The sequence below is a fragment of the Chelonoidis abingdonii genome, chromosome 5, assembly GCF_003597395.2.
Source record: "Chelonoidis abingdonii isolate Lonesome George chromosome 5, CheloAbing_2.0, whole genome shotgun sequence".
Lineage (NCBI taxonomy): Eukaryota > Metazoa > Chordata > Testudines > Testudinidae > Chelonoidis > Chelonoidis abingdonii.
Window position 1 is genome coordinate 58,920,107 of NC_133773.1, and position 17,150 is coordinate 58,937,256.

A 17,150-nucleotide genomic window follows, 5' to 3' on the forward strand; every position below is an offset into this window, starting at 1 on the left:
ACTATTCAGTTACACCTCTTACACTTCCTCAGAGGAGGCGGCATAAGGTGCATGTGCGGGCTGAACAGACACTCCTAGCGGAAAAATCTCTGATCAAGGGTTTGAGAGGCTCATCCGCACCTGAAATGGAACACACACAGGGACACTACTTGAAGAATTGATCGTTCCAATGCCAATTAGATCTTTACCTTGAGACAGCTATTTGAAAGCACTGCTGAATTTAATAAGCCATGTGCACCACTTTTTATAGACATCTGTCAGCCTTTGATTCAGTGCATTGAGCAAGTCTGTGGGATCTGATAATGCAACCTGACACTATCTTCCCAGGAATGCCATTGATAGAAGATCTCTATAATAGAATGGAAAGCTGTGTCTGAGTAACAGATACACGGCATGGTTTCCTATCGCCACAGGAATTCATCAAGGCTGCATTCTTTCACCATCATAGTTTGATACTGGCATTGATTGGTTGATGGACAAAATTGAGGGGACAGCTCTTGCTGTTGCACTGAGCAGAAGACCGTACTGCTTCAAGATCTCAAATATGTCGATCATATTGTCTTGTTGGCTCAGTTCACTGAATCACTGCAGCTGATGGACGATCTGGTTTAACAAGAAGCAGTGCTCACTGGTCTGGTTATTAATCCAGATAAAACAAAGTCTCTGGCCATTACCATCAAGCAGCCTCCAGCTCTTGATTCCAACCACCTCAGTCTCAACCTGTCAAGACAGAACATTGAGTAGCTGGCAACTGTCAACTATTTGGGCAGACGTAGACAGTGCAGGAGGATGCTCGAAAGATGCAGGCACTAGTAAGGCAGCAATTTTGGGCCCTTCAGTTGCCTCTACAGGGACACTGTGACACCAAAGCTGCTGTGAAGCTGCAGATCTATAGTACCACTGTTATATCATCTCTGTTGTACAGAACTGAAACACGGGCACTGAGAAAGGCTGAAGAAGACTGGATTGATGTTTTCGATTCTCATCATCTACATCAGCTGCTCCACATCAAGTGACAGGAAAAGATCAGAAATGAGGATGTTGAAAGCAGAACCCACCAATCACCTCCATCAGAACAGGTTCAGTTTCAGTGGCTGTCTTGTATGTATATATTGCAATAGAAGACTAATGAATTCCGAAACACATATACCAAAGAATGCCACTACACATCCAGTGATCACATGGAACCAGCAGCTTTGATAGTGTGATAACATCACCAGTGATGAACATACACTGAATATCCAGTCAAACCATCTTAAGGACCTAGCCAGAGATCAATGTGGGTGGTGCTCAATCTGCAAGGAGGCCAAGTCCCTTTGGGATTTGCCATAATCACGATGACAACAACATGATTTTCAGAATGCTTGTGATAATTATATTATAAAGAAAATGTTTTCAGTCCTGTTATTTGAATATGAATTAGGCAGCATTAATCTATCAATATAAATGCATATTCAGACTACAGCAGACTTCAATCTTTACTAGAATGGACATTAACATTAAAGCTGAGAGGTATCACTTTGCAAGATCTTGTCTTTTGTTAAGATGTACAATGTTTTTAAATGATCTCAAGAACATTCCCCATCATCACCACAAAAAATCCCATACACAATTCTTGAAGCTTCCACACTCGTAGGTTTAGTGAAACTCCACTAAAATTACTGTCAGCAGCAAACACCCACTTTTCTTGTTCTGAGCCATAAAATATATATCTCCCAAAAACTGATTTAGAATGACAGTAGGGCTTATTAGCTTTTGTGCATTTCTCTCAGTGTAAAGGTTTGAGATTATGCAGCTATGTATGTAAAAAGAAGCACGTTAAAAATATTTTTGCCTAATAAAATTAAAATAAATAACTCTAAATGTTATGCTTACCTCCTAAATTCATTCCAGCTTGTAGACACTTCTGTAATCGGCAAGCTGGGCAGTTTTTCCTTCGAATCTTATCAATAATACAGTCATTTCTTCCTGCACATAGGTAATTGTGCTGCCCTGAATGAACCAAAAACAAAACAGAATGTTATTTGGATACCGTATATATAAATATTTCCCATTCATTCTATTTTCCATTCATTCTGCAGTTATTCTGAGTTTACCGTTAATGCACAGAATCTCTCTTCCCATTCTCTAGCTTCCTTGGTGACCTATAATAGAACCTTCCCTCATGCTTCCAAAGAAAACACAAACCACCCCACTACAGAACTTGCTACAGGAAGTTGGACCTTCAGTTTTAATGAGGGCATGAATATTTGCATCACTCATTAGATGGATTTCTTTTCTATCCCGTGAACAGGATTAAACTGCTTATTTAAAAATGGGTCTCAGATACACTGGGATTGAAGCTTTTGGGAGCCTCTATAGTTGTATCATCATTACAAGTTATTTAACACCCACAAGTACAAAGCTCTGTTCTGTAAAAAAAATGAAGATATTGTCCCTGCCCCAAAGTGTTTACAATCTAAATTAGAAACAGACAATACAGGGCAGATGTAAAATAAACTATCACAACAGAGTCCAATCTTTTTAAGCAGTTCAGAGTATGTTTGTTTTAATCAGTTGTCTTATATTGTTGATTATTTCTGAAAGCTTTGCAAATAAGCATCTGATTCACCAATCCATTACTCCAATTTTATGCAGTTATGAATCAAGCCCAATGGATGGATTTGAATGGAGAGAGGGTAGATATTTGGTTCACAATGAATAAAAGAAAGGAAGTATAAGCAAAGGAAGAAGGCATGAAGATGAGGGTGTGGGAAGGATACAAAAGGATATTCAGTTTTGCAGATTGGGAGAACAGTAGATAGTAGGGGAAAAGGCAGAAATAAGAGCAGAATTGTAGGTGGGGCAGTATGAAGAATTTTTTTAAATAAACGCAAGATGCTTAAATCTGATATGGAAGGAAAGAGGACAGCAGCAAAGTGCTAGCATAACATGGTCAGAGTGATGTAAGAGAAGATCATTTTAGTTGCATCCTTTTATTCAGACTGGAAGGGGCATGATGCAATGTTGGGCACATAGAAGAGGATGAGTTTGCAGCAGCTGGGGTAACAGATATCCTGTACATATATAAACAGGTTTTGTGGCATGACTAGGGAGAGCTCAGAGAAGGTGTAGAGAAAGAAATGACAGGATTTGCCATGAGCATGGATTCAGAAGAATAGACAAAAGTCAAATACAATACTGATGTTGTCAGTTTGTGCAACAGACACAATAAAAACATTAGCTGTGAACTGTGAAGGAGAAGCATTTGCGAGAAAAGAGGGCAAGTTCAGTTTTCACTTTATTGAGTTTAAGGTACCAGTGAAGATGTCAGAGAGACAAGATGGCTGCGGGAGGGTGGGATAAATGAGAGGAGTTTTGTGAGTTATCGAAGAAAAGGTAACTGAAATATGGGAGTGAATGAGGTTGTTCACAAAAAGAGTACAGAGGGCGAAGACAAAAGGCCAAGAACAGCACCAGCAGATTGTGGCGAAGGGATGAGGAACCACTCAGGCATTGTGGTGAAGTAGTGGTTAGAGAAGTATGAAGAAAACTAAGAGTCAAGAGAGCTGACTGTAGTACTGTGACAAAGGAAACAGCTAGATCAAGGAGGCCATTAGGAAGAGCTCTATATTGGTGTCAGTAAAAGCACTTGGAGTGAAATGGAACATGTAGGAACTGGATTGCAGAGGTGAAGAAGCTTGGAGGCAAAAGAACGCAAGGACATGGGGCACTAATTAGATACAGACATACAGCCACAGGAAATTTTTTTCCAAACAGGAGGTACAAAGTAGGTTAAAATGCCTAGGGAGCTGCTAATGGCAAGTGCCAGGATGCTCACCACAAGGCAGAATAACTTCCTGTGGACTCTCAAGGAAAATAGGAGCACAAAATTCAACAGGGCACTTTGAACTATTCCACTGATATGCTGTCTGACCTTGGGCAAGACTTCTGTGACTTTGTTTTCCCTCACGCCCTATGTCTGTCTGGTCTACTTAGAATGTAAAGGCAGGGACCTTTTATATCTGTTCAGCACCTGGCACAGCAGGGACCCAGTGTCACTTGGGTCTGCTAGACACTGCTGTAAGACAACAAATAAATCGTAATAAAATGGTAAATTAAAAACCTAAAGTCCTATAAGTATGCCACCGGAAGTTTAATAAGAACTCTGATCCCTGCAGCACAACTCTGACAAAAAGACTGGAACTTTGGGGTAGTCCATTCATGAACGTGTGTCGAAGAAAGAAAACAAGTTAAAAGCAGGTTGGATAATATAATGAAACTAGGGCTGTCAAGCAATTAAAAAAATTAATCGCATGATTAATCGCACTGTTAAACAATAGGAGAATACAATTTATTTAAATATTTTTGAACATTTTCTACATTTTCAAATATATTGATTTCAATTACAACACAGAATACAGTGTACAGTGCTCACTTTATATTTATTTTTATTACAAATATTTGTACTGTAAAAATCAAAAGAAACAGTATTTTTCGATTCAGCTAATAGAAGTACTGTAGCGTAATCTCTTTATCTTGAAAGTTAAACTTACAAATGTAGAATTATGTAGGAAAAATAACTGCAGTCAAAAACAAAACAATTTAAAAACTTTAGAGCCTACAAGTCCACTCAGTCCTACTTCTTGTTCAGCCAATCACTCAGACAAACAAGTTTGTTTACATTTGCAGGAGATAATGCTGCCCTCTTCGTGTTTACAATTGTCACCTGAAAAGTGAGAACAGGTGTTCACAAGGCACTGTAGCAGCTGGTGTCGCAAGATATTTATGTGCCAGAATGCTACAATTTATATATCCCTTCATGCTTCAACCACCATTCAAGAGGACATGCATCCATGCTGATGATGGGTTCTGCTTCATAACAATCCAAGCGCTGCGGACTGATGCAGTTCATTTTAAATCATCTGAGTCAGATGCTACCAGCAGAAGGTTGATTTTCTTTCTGGTGGTTCAGGTTCTGAAGTTTTGCATTGGAGTGTTGCTCTTCTAAGACTTTTGAAAAGCATATTCCACCACCTCGTCCCTCTCAGATTTTGGAAGGCACTTCAGATGCTTAACCTGTTTGAATGCTATAGCTATCTTAGAAATCTCAGATTGGTACTTTCTTTGCATTTTGTCAAATCTGCAGAGAAAGTGTTCGTTTTAAGAACATCACGTGCTATAACATGAATACATGGCAGAATCATGGGTAACAAGAGCAGGGAAAACATACAGTTCTTTCCCAAGGAGTTCAATCGCTAATTTAATGAATGCATTGTTTGTTTGTTTTTTCAAATGAGCATCGTCAGCATGAAAGCATGTCCTCTGGAATGGTGGCTGAAGTATGAAGGGCATATGAATGTTAGCATATCTGGCATGTAAATACCTTGCAAACCTGGCTACAAAAGTGCCATGTGAATGCCTGTTCTCACTTTCAGGTGACATCGTAAATAAGAAATGGGTAGCATTATCTGCTGTAAATGTAACAAACTTGTTTCTCTTAGTGTGGCTGAACGAGAAGTAGAACTGAGTGGACCTATAGGCTCTAAAGTTTTACATTGCTTTGTTTGAGTTCAGTTATGTAACAAAAAAATCTGTATTTGTAAGCTGCACTTTCATGATAAAGAGATCACACTCAACAGTACTTGTATGACATGAATGAAAAATACTATTTCTTTTACATTTTTTTACAGTGTAAATACTTGCATAAAAATAATATAAAGTGAGCACTATAAACTTTGTATTCTGTGTTGTAATTGAAATCAATATATTAAAATGTAACAAACATCAAAAATATTTAATATGTGTCAGTTGGTATTCTACTGTTAACAGTGAGATTCAAAATATTAATCATGATTAATGGCAAGTTTTAGTTAATTGCGTGAGTTAATTGCGATTAATCAATCAACAGCCTTAAATGAAACCGACTTGAAACTGATATTTAAATAAGCCTGCTAAAATAGTAATTGAAAAGTAAAATCATAATGGGCTAATCTTAAAAAGGAAATCTGCTTAAAATGTAATATGTTTGACAAAATCAACCTATGTAACATAGAGAGATATCATAATGAAAGGTCATTTAGGTGACCACCAAGAGAAAAATGTATTTAATATCTATTAATATATTTTCTGTCTACTGATTAATATAACACTTTTAAAAATATATGCAACAGAACTGCAAATTGGAATGCAAGTCTAAAATAAAAGTGAAAAGTAAGTATTAAAGTAATGCTGAATACTAAAATGGTGTCATTTCAAAAACTTAAATTTCGATATAATTTTTTAAAGAATTTGATAATTTTCTGCTGGAATGTGTGTATGAATGTTCAGTACTGCAGCTTTTTCAGCGTCTTGCAACCAGATGACCTTACTTTGTACAAACACGGAGTACTGCAATTCCATTTTTAGGCCTTTCACAGGCGGGTTGCAGGCTATTAATATGGCAAGTCAGTCCTGATGGCTGCAAAATGAACCCCTCTGCAGATTTCCCCTGAAGGCAGTTTGTTCTATGAAATTGTACACCTGCTAAGTTAAATTTTCATTATGGCTTTCAAACAACTGATGAGCTTAGTAGAGTAGGTTACATTTATGTACTTCAGATACATTATATATGGATTATTTTGTAATACATTGTGGAAATGCTTATTTGATTTAAATGCCTTGTCATACTATCCCCTTCATACAAGAATATTCCTTCTTATCTGAATACTTTCAAGAGTCAGATTTAGGATACTTTTGGTTAGACTGCAACTACTACGATACGCTTTCCTGTTGCTAAACATGTTTATTGAAAAGTATAATTCCAGTTAAAGACATATCAATATTTGAAAATTACTATGTCTTGGAAAAGCTTCAAACTAATTGTGATAGGCAACAGCTTTTTCTTTTAAATTGCATCGAATATAGTAATCCATTGACCAGGCATCTTTAAGTTCTCAAATTCCATTTAGGCCAATTCTTACTTGGAGTAACCAAACTAGAAATATTTTCAAACACCTTCACCTGTTAGATATTCTTTTTTAAGTTTCTCCACTTAAGTAGAAAATAATACAACAAAAGAATGTAAACACCCTCTACATCAATCTCCCTATCCCATAAATTGTTATTTTTAATATAATGTAATTAGAACTCGTGTTTAGATGCATATCAATTAAAAAAAGATGGTTACTCACCTTGTTAACATGTTTGTTCTTTCGAGATGATGTTGCCGATATCCATCCAAATTAGGTGTGCAACTGTCATGCAGCGTATCCGTCGGAGACTTTTTTACCCTAGCAATACTCAGTGGGCCAGAGGTCAGCCCCCTGGAGTGGCGCGGCTCGGCGCCTGATATATACCCCTGCGGCCCATCCGCTCCTCAGGTCCTTCTTGCCGGTACCTCCGACATTGGGAAGGAGGGCGGGTGTGAGAATGGATATGAGCAACACATCTCGAAGAACAACAGTTACAAAGGTGAGTAATTGTCTTTTCTTCTTCGAGTGCTTGCTCATATCCATTCCAATTAGGTGATTGCCACGCCTTACCTAGGCGGAGGGATCAGAGCAAGACGTTGCGGAATGTAAGACGGCTGAGTCGAAGGCCGCATCGTCTCTAGACTGTTGGACCAATGCATAGTGCGATGCAAAGGTGTGGATGGAAGACCAGGTGGCCGCGTGGCAGATTTCCTGTATGGGAACATGGGCCAAGAACACGGCAGATAAGGGTTGAGCCCGAGTAGAGTGGGCAGTGAGATGACCAGTCGGAACATGAGCCAAGTCATAGCAAGCCCGAATACAGGATGTCACCCAAGATGCAATACGTTGGGAAGAAATTGCCATGCTCTTCATATGTTCCGCCACCGCTACAAATAGTTGAAGTGAGCGCCGGAAAGGTTTGCTCCTCTCAATGTAAAAGGCGAGAGCCCTACGGACATCCATAGTATGCAGCTGCTGTTCCCGTCACGAAGAGTGTGGCTTTGGAAAGAAGACTGGCAGGAAGATGTCCTGATTAACGTGAAAGGTGGAGACGACCTTAGGGAGGAACGCCGGGTGCGGTCGCAGCTGTACCTTGTCCTTATGGAACACCGTATATGGAGGATCCACAGTCAATGCTCGAAGTTCTGAGACTCGTCTAGCTGAGGTGACAGTGACTAGGAATGCTGTCTTCCAGGACAGGTACAGCAGCGAGCATGTGGCTAAAGGCTCAAAGGGGGGCCCCATGAGTCTGGTTAAGACGAGGTTCAGGTCCCAGGTAGGGGTAGGGCGTTTGACCTGGGGGTAGAGTCGCTCCAAGCCTTTGAGGAATCTGGAAACTATAAGGTGGGAAAAAACGGAACTGCCAGCTTCCCCAGGATGGAAGGTGGGAATAGCTGCAAGATGCACTCGTAGAGAGGAAATCGCCAGACCTTGCTCTTTGAGAGACCATAAATAGTCCAAGTTAGTGGGGACTAATACAGAATGCAGAGAAAGGCCCTGCTGGGCGCACCAGTGACGGAAGCGCTTCCATTTAGCGAGGTATGTCAATTGCATGGAGGGCTTCCTGCTTCCGAGCAGCACCTGTTGCACTGCGGTGGAACAACGCAACTCCGACTGGCTTAACCAGACAGCAGCCATGCTGTCAGATGAAGGGACTGCAGATCCGGGTGGTGCAGCCTGCCGAAGTCTTGCGTGATCAGGTCCGGCCAGAGTGGTAGGGGAATCGGGTCTGACAGAGACAGGTTGAGCAGCATGGTGTACCAGTGCTCCCTCGGCCAAGCTAGGGCGATCAGGATAAGGTGGGCTTTGTCCCTGCGGAGCTTGAGTAGGACTCAGTGGATGAGAGGAAACGGTGGGAAGGCATAACAGAGGTGGCTCGTCCACGGAATCAGGAACGCATCCGATAGGGAGCCCAGGGAGCGACCTTGTAGGGAGCAGAACACTCGGCATTTCCTGTTCACTCTGGATGCAAACAGGTCTATGTGGGGAAAGCCCCACCTCCAGAAAACCGAATGGAGAATGTCCGGATGGATGGACCATTCGTGTGATAGGAAGGACCTGCTCAGGTGATCTGCGAGCGTGTTCCGCACTCCTGGGAGGAAGGAGGCCACTAGATCTATGGAGTGGGCTATGCAAAGTCCCACAGTCGGATCACTTCCTGACACAAGGGGGAGGACCGTGTCCCTCCCCACTTGTTAATGTAATACATGGCCGTTGTGTTGTCTGTGAATACTGCAACACAACGGCCTTGTAGATGGTGCTGGAACGCTTGGCATGCCAGCCGGACCGCTCTCAGCTCTCGGATATTGATGTGAAGCGTCAGTTCCCGGGATGACCAAAGGCCTTGGGTGCGCAGGTGCCCTAGGTGAGCACCCCAGCCCAGGGGGGACACGTCCATTGTTAGGGACGTGGAGGGCTGGGGAGGATGAAACGGCAGGCCTGAATACACTCGAGATGACATCCTCCACCAGTCAAGGGAGGCTAGAACGCTCGGCGGAACTGTCAGAATAATGTCTATGGCGTCTCTGCCTGGCCGATAGACAGAGGCGAGCCAGATTTGTAGAGGACGCATTCGCAGTCTGGCATGCTTTGTGACGAATGTGCATGCAGCCATGTGCCCGAGGAGACCAACGCAAGTACGAGCAGAGGTAGTTGGAAAATTCTGAAGACTTTGGACATGGGAGACTATAGCCTGAAACCGGTGTGGGGGTAAACTGGCCGTTGCAAGGTTGGAGTCCAACATTGCCCCAATAAATTCTATCCTCTGTGTAGGCACCAGAGTGAACTTGTCCAAATTGATAATCAGGCCTAGACACATAAACAACAACTCCCTGATGATGGTGACATGGCTGATGATTTGTGCCTCGGAGGCCCCTCAGATGAGCCAGTCGTCGAGGTAAAGGAAGACATGTATGCGACAACGGCGCAGGGAAGCAGCGATGACCGCCATACACTTCGTGAAGACCCGAGGGGCCGAGGAAAGACCAAATGGGAGGACAGTAAACTGGTAGTGTCCTGATTTACCACAAAGCGCAGATACCTCCTGTGTGGGGGATAAATTGCAAAGTAGAAATATGCGTCCTTCATGTCGAGAGCAGCGTACTAATCTCCAGGATCCAGGGAAGGAATGATGGTTCCCAGGGATACCATACAGAACTTGAACTTTTTGATGAACTTGTTCAGTCCTCGCAGGTCCAGGATGGGCCGGAGGCCCCCTTTTGCCTTGGGAATTAGGAAATATCGGGGATAAAACCCCTTGGCCCTTTAGCTCCTCCAGTACCTCCTCTATAGCTCCGATTGAGAGGAGCCTGTGAACCTCCTGGATGAGGAGTTGCTCATGAGAGGGATCCCTGAAGAGGGACGAGGAGTGAGGGAGGGGGTGAAACAAACTGAAGATGGTATCTAAGCTCCACCATACGTAGGACCCAACGATGTGAAGTCAACTGGGACCACGCAGGGAGGAACGGGGAAAGGCGGTTGTAGAACTGAAAGGGATCCGAGGAGGCAATTGGTACACTGCTCTCAGGCGCACCCTCAAAAGTTTGCTTTGGGTCCCGGTGTTGGTTTGGCGGGACCGGAATTGTTGCCCCCTTGAGGTCCAGACTGACGTCTGCGGGTGGTACGACCTCATCTTTGGACAAAATCTTGTCTTGGCCGAGGCGGGGGTAAAGGCGCTGAGGTTGGGAGTGGAATGACCGTCTTTGAGTCTGGGGTGCATGCATTCCCAACGAACGCATAATGACACAGTTGTCCTTCAGACTCTGTAGTCTGGGGTCCGTCTTTTGTGAAAACAAACCTTGTCCATCAAACGGCAAGTCTTGTATGGTGTGTTGCAGCTCAGGTGGTAGGCCAGACACTTGCAACCATGATATATGTCGCATGGCTATGCCAGAGGCGACTGTTCTAGCTGCCGAATCGGCGGCATCTAGTGAGGCTTGTAAGGAGGTCCTGGCGACCCTCTTCCCCTCCTCTAGGAGAGCTGTAAACTCCTGGCGGGTGTCCAGCGGAACCAACTCGGTAAACTTCCCAACTGCCTCCCAGGTATTGTAACTGTATCTGCTTAAGAAGGCTTGTTGGTGCACCACGTGGAGTTGGAGGCCTCCGGCGGAGTAGATTTTTTGGCCCAACAAAACCATGCACCTGGCCTCCCTGGATTTAGGTGCAGGGGCTTGTTGGCCGTGGCGCTCCCGTTCGTTGACTGATTGTACCACCAATGAACAGGGAGCGAGGTGCAGATAGAGGTACTCATACCCCTTAGAAGGCACCATGTATTTTCGCTCTACTCCCCTGGTTGTGGGTGAATGGAAGCCGGGGACTGCCAGATAGTGTCTGCTCTAGCCTGGATCGAACGGATGAAGGGGAGAGCCACTCTAGTTGGTGTTTTTGCATATAATATGCTAATCACCGGGTCCTCCACCTCGGGAACCTCCTCTACTGGAAGGTTGATATTCTGGGCGACACGCCGCAGAAGATCCTGGTGTGACCGGAGGTCAATCGAAGGCCCCGACGATGATGTGCCCGCTACCGCCTCATCCGGGGAAGAGGAGGATGACAGCCCTGGGACGAGTGGGTCCTGGACTGACGCCTCATCCTGGGGGACCTCCGTCTCCGGAAGATCATGCTGTTCCCGGTGCGTGTGCACTGGTTTCCTCCGTACCAGCGGGGGGGGGGTCTGCTGACTGTGGCCTCGGTGCACACGGTGCTCTGAGTGACCGGAGCGTGATGAGGCCAGTTGGTTCGCCTTGGGCTTGATGATAGGCCCAAGGTGTCCAAAAGACCACTGAGGAGGTCCGTGGTCCGGGTGGGCCTGCGTATCTGAACCCCATAGGAGGCACTGTCATGCGTGAGGAGGCGGACGGATGACACGAAGGCCACGGAGGAGCTGAAGTCGATTGGACCAGGTCTCTGCGTCCATAGAACTCATCTCTGCGCACGGTACCGGCGAACGGTACTGGGAACGTGCGTAGTGCCGGGAGCGGACCGGACCTGCGACCAGCGCGGTGCCGGGAGGTCGACCGTGCCTTACATCATCATGCCGGGATCGGCTGCGAGAGGTACGGCGGTGCCGGGATCTGGACCGTGCCGAGAGTACCACGACGGAGACCGGATCTCGAGCGGTGCCGCGAGTACGACCGGTACCGGGATGGAGAGCGGTACCGGACTGCGAGCGGCGCCGGGATCGGGAGCGATGTCTGGGACCGAGAGTGACCGCGGGATCTAGATCGGGACCACAGCGTTCGAGTGGTGCCCGGGGAAGATGGTCTCACCATGGTGGGCTTGCCCAACGACTGAATAACCCGCACCGGCGGTGCCGGGGGTTGGGCAGCTCAGGCTCTGTCAGAGCAATTAGGTCCCGAGCCGTGGAGAAGGTCTCCGGCGTGGAGGGCACGACGAGCTCGACCGCAGCGTGCGCCGGGGAGCTGGTAGGCACCGGACTCGACGGCTTCCTGTGAGACCAGGAATCAACGTGCGGAGACAAGCGGTGCGCGGCAGTTGACGGTGCCGGGTGGTCCGTCTTGGATGTACGCTCTGACTGCGGTGTAGCTATAGGTGCCGCAGGAGCCTTGTGCCTCTTGCTCTCGGGGAGAGGGAGCGGTGCCGGCCAGAGGTTGGGCCGGTGAAGGGTGGTGCGAGGAGCCTTTACTGGAGCCGGCACGTCCGGTGCGGAGGAGGCACTTGTTCCCGGTGCCGGAGTCGTGCCGAGGATGGAGGAGTTAGAGCTGCCTCCATCAAAAGTTGCTTCAGGCGAATGTCCCGCTCTTTCTTTGTCCGGGGCTTGAACGCCTTGCAGATTCGGCACTTGTCCGCAAGGTGGGATTCGCCCAGGCACTTCAAACAGGAGTCGTGCGGGTCTCCTGTGGGCATCGGCCGATGACAGGCCGCGCAGGGTTTGAAGCCTGGTGAACCGGGCATGGGCCCCGGTACCGGGGGAGGAGAAGGGGCGAGCCCCTGATCCTCTTTAACTATATACACAACTGTAAGAACTACTAATCTAAATGCTAACTAGAACTATAGAAAACGAACTATGTACACAATAACTATATAAACGAGCGAATCGCTAGGGAAGTGGAGATCAGCTAAGCCGCGCTCCACTGTTCCAACGACCGACATGGGCAGTAAGAAGGAACTGAGGAGCGGATGGGCCGGCAGGGGTATATATCAGTAGCCGTGCCACTCCAGGGGGCGACCTGCTGACCCACCGAGTGTTGCTAGGGTAAAAAGTCTCCAATGAACGTGCACGCGGCACGCGCACACCTAATTGGAATGGATATGAGCAAGCACTCGAAGAAGAACTGTGGTATGCTAAAAAACATCCCTAATGATGTGACACAAACCAACAAAAGCAAGGCAATTCAAAATTATATCACTATTAAATGTAATATCCTACATTTATATAGCACAACTCTATCAAGTATCCCCAAGAAGCTTTACAACTGATAATAAATTACTGTACCCCATCTCACTCCCTTCTTCCCTTTGATTTCAATGGCAATTAGGAAATAGGCACTTTTGAAAATCCCACCAGGTGGTTATCTGGATCCTTAGATGCCTAAATGTCTTTGAAAATCTGGCTCTTTCTACCTTCTCTCTTTCTCTGTCTCCTGATTCTCCAACTGCCCTTCTCATTCTCTGTCTCAGCCTCTTCATTCTGGCTACTCCTCCCTTCCCACACTCTTTCCCTCTCTGAGCTCTGGCCTCTGACACACAGTGAGGCAACTAGCCCTTTCAGTGAAGTGCCACCAGGGCCCCTATGAGTGATGCAAAAGGTCAACTGAGCTACAACGCTTATTGAAACAGGAGTGTTTTAAAGTACTTTGTTTCATGTATTGTAGGCTTTGGTTTATTTTTTAATTGGAATGACAGGTAGGGAAGAAACAAGAAGGAAAAGGGAAAAAGGGGAAGAGAAATAGGCACAGCTTGTCACCTGTTCAGCCATGATCAGCAGGCTAGGTTTTGTAGATATTCTGGCACAGGTAAGTCTTTTGGAGAGATCTGAAGGAAGATAGTGGCTGTTTGGATATTATCAGGGAGGTTTTCCCATCCATAAAGGACAGCTGGGAGAAAGTGCAGAAGTGTTTAAGGGAGATGCTGACTGGTGGGCAGCACAGCCTGGGAATACTGCAGAAAGCAGAAGTCAATAACACAGTAGGTTACCAGGTCAGTTAGGCTGGGAGGGAATAAATTATGAAGGACCCTAAATATAAAGACAAGAGTTTGTATGGAGTGTGGAAGTGAAGACAGAGCCAGTGGAGGGGCTCCAAGAGGGTGCCGATGTAACAAGCCCAAATAGTGATTTCAGAGCAACATTCTGAAGACACAAGAAGAAAGCAAGACTTGAAGGCCAGAAAAGAGAGGTTGTAGTAATCAAGATGGGAAATTATGAGTAGAGCCCTGCAAATCTCTGGATATCCGCTTTATATCTGCAGATATTTGCATCCGCAGACCATTTTTGTGGATTGAGGATGGATGCAGATCCAAATTATATATTTAAAGCCCTGCAAATCTGCAGATATCCGCATTATACGCACAGATATTTGCATCCATTGATCATTTTTGTGGATCACAGATAGGGTGACAGATAGCAAGTATGAAAAATTGGGATGGTGTGGGGGGTAATCAGAGCCTATATAAGAAAAAGACCCAAAAATCATGACTGTTCCTAAAAAATTGGGATATCTGGTCATCCCAATTGCGGATCAGATGTGGATGCAAATGTCGTATGCCTTCAGGGCTCTAAATAATGAGATTTTGGCTGATAAAATAGAGAGGAAAGAAGAGATTTGAGAAAAGCACTAAGATTTAGAAACAAACTCAATATGTGCAATAAGAGAGAGGACTGAGTCAACGATAGCACCCAGATTACGGAATTGAGTGACTAGGAGGATGGTGCTATTGGCCAAGTGATAGAGAAAAGGAAGAAAACAGGGCTGGCAGGGTGGGAGATCGTGAACTCAGTTTGTGCCATACTGAGATTAAGATGACAAATGGACATCTGTAAAGAGAAGTCAGGAAGACAGGCCAAAACGCTAGACTGGCTGAAGGAATATAGTAGAGAGGGAGATCTGTGAGTCTTCAGCATAAATATGGTAGTTAGAGCCAGGCCTGCAGATAAGAGTACCTGGAAACAGGGAGTAGAGGAAAAGAAGGGGACCAAAGAGTGAGTCTCTCAGGAACACCCACAAAAAGGGGGAGAGGATGATTCAGTAGATGAGACATTAGAGGAACGATCAGAGAGAATAATAAGATGACAAACACATCAGGAGAACAAAAAGATGACAAACACAAAACACAATGAGAAAAACATTTCAAAAAGTAAGGAATGGTCCATGGTACAAAAAATTGCTGAGAAATCTAAGAGGACAATGATAGAATTGTCCTGGAACAAATCAACATACCCTTAGAGCCCCGACCAGGGTTATTCTACCTACTACCCAAGATCCACAAACCCGGAAATCCTGGATGCCCCATCATCTCAGCCATTGGCACTCTCACTGAAGGACTGTCTGGATATGTGGACTCTCTGCTCAAACCCTATGCCACCAGCACTCCCAGCTATCTCTGTGACACCACTGATTTCCTGAGGAAACTACAATGCATTGGTGTCCTTCCAGAAAACACCATCCAAGCCACCATGGATGTCGAGGCTCTCTACACAAACATCCCACACACAGATGGAATACATCCCGGCACATCACACGATCCATTGTCTACAGCCAAGCACTGAGGTACAACCGCATCTGCTCTAACCCCTCAGACAGAGACCAACACCTACAAAATCTCCACCAAGCATTCTCAAAACTACAATACCCGCACGAGGAAATAAGGAAACAGATCAACAGAGCCAGACGTGTACCCAGAAGCCTCCTACTGCAAGACAAACCCAAGAAAGAAACCAACAGGACTCCACTGGCCATCACATACAGTCCCCAGCTAAAACCCCTCCAACGCATCATCAGGGATCTACAACCCATCCTGGACAATGATCCCACACTTTCACAGGCCTTGGGTGGCAGGCCAGTCCTCGCCCACAGACAACCTGCCACCTGAAACATATTCTCTCAGCTCAGGATTAAACAAAGACTGTGAATGGCTTGCCAACTACAAAACCAGTTTCTCCTCCCTTGGTTTTCACACCTCAACTGCTAGAACAGGGCCTCATCCTCCCTGATTGAACTAACCTCATTATCTCTAACTTTCCTGCCCCTGGGAATTTCCACTACATGCATCTGACGAAGTAGGTATTCACCAACGAAAGCTCATGCTCCAAAACCTCTGTTAGTCTATAAGGTGCCACAGGATTCTTTGCTGCTTTTACAGATCCAGACTAACACGGCCACCCCTCTGATAAATGATAGAATAGAGGCCCTAAGACTTGACCACAAAGAGGTTATTTTAGAGATTTCAGAGCCGTTTCAGTGGAGCACAAAGTGGAAGTCAGATGGGAGAGGGTCAAGAATGATATTGGAAGAATGGAACTACAGACAGTGATAGTAGAGAGCATGTGAGTCCGGGAATGGAGGAGAGAAGAGAGATTAGGTGATAGTTTGAAAGAGAGATAGGGTCATGGCTAGGATTCTTTAAAATAGGGGAGGCCAAAGCATGCTTGTATTGGGAAGGAAAGGAAGCTGATGAGAATGATAGCTTGAGGACAAGAGTTAAATTGTGGATGAGAACAAAGGTGAGAGAGGACAGAAGATGAGAGGGGATGGGGCTATCTACTTATGTTATTCTTATATATACTAGAATATGTTATACTCATCACTATGGCATATAAACACCTTGTTACATTCAATATGAGTCTAACCCCTGGTTCTCTTCTTTCTGCAGGGTTAATTTTTTATTGACGTTTTCAAAAGTTATGTCAATTAAGTTCATTTTACAATTTCTCCTGAAAGCAGCAAGATGCAAGATCATTTTGCACTCTTGAAAGACAGAGTCCATATTTATGTCCAGCCACTGAGAACTCAGGATCTTACACTCCTGATTTTACTCATATGTTTGACAGCTGCATGATTCCTGAAGACAGAAGCTGACATGAGAGGCATGATCCTTAAAAGAGAAGTTGTCTCTTATGTAGGTTTTGGTGAGTTCCTTGTATGGTTTTGAAGATTCGAATGGAGACCGTGAATTTGCTTCCATGCTCACTGGGGAGTTAGTGATGTAAACCTATGTTGCTATAGATGGGTTGCTTCATTCTGAACTAAAGTTTCAGAGTAG

At 45.2% G+C, this 17,150-nt stretch overlaps 1 protein-coding gene across 8 annotated transcripts in view; it reads right to left on the minus strand.

The window, feature by feature from the left end:
* The window catches only part of NR3C2 (nuclear receptor subfamily 3 group C member 2), a 651,149-nt gene that overhangs the window by 441,672 nt on the left and 192,327 nt on the right, over nt 1–17,150 (minus strand). For all 8 annotated transcript variants that reach the window (XR_012655961.1, XM_075066312.1, XM_032793226.2 and 5 more), the window contains exon 4: nt 1,876–1,992. Coding sequence is in view for 7 of the 8 variants with exons in the window: in XM_075066312.1 (XP_074922413.1) it covers nt 1,876–1,992 (117 nt within the window). In the remaining variant the exon portion in view is untranslated. The remainder of the gene's footprint in view (nt 1–1,875; nt 1,993–17,150) is intronic.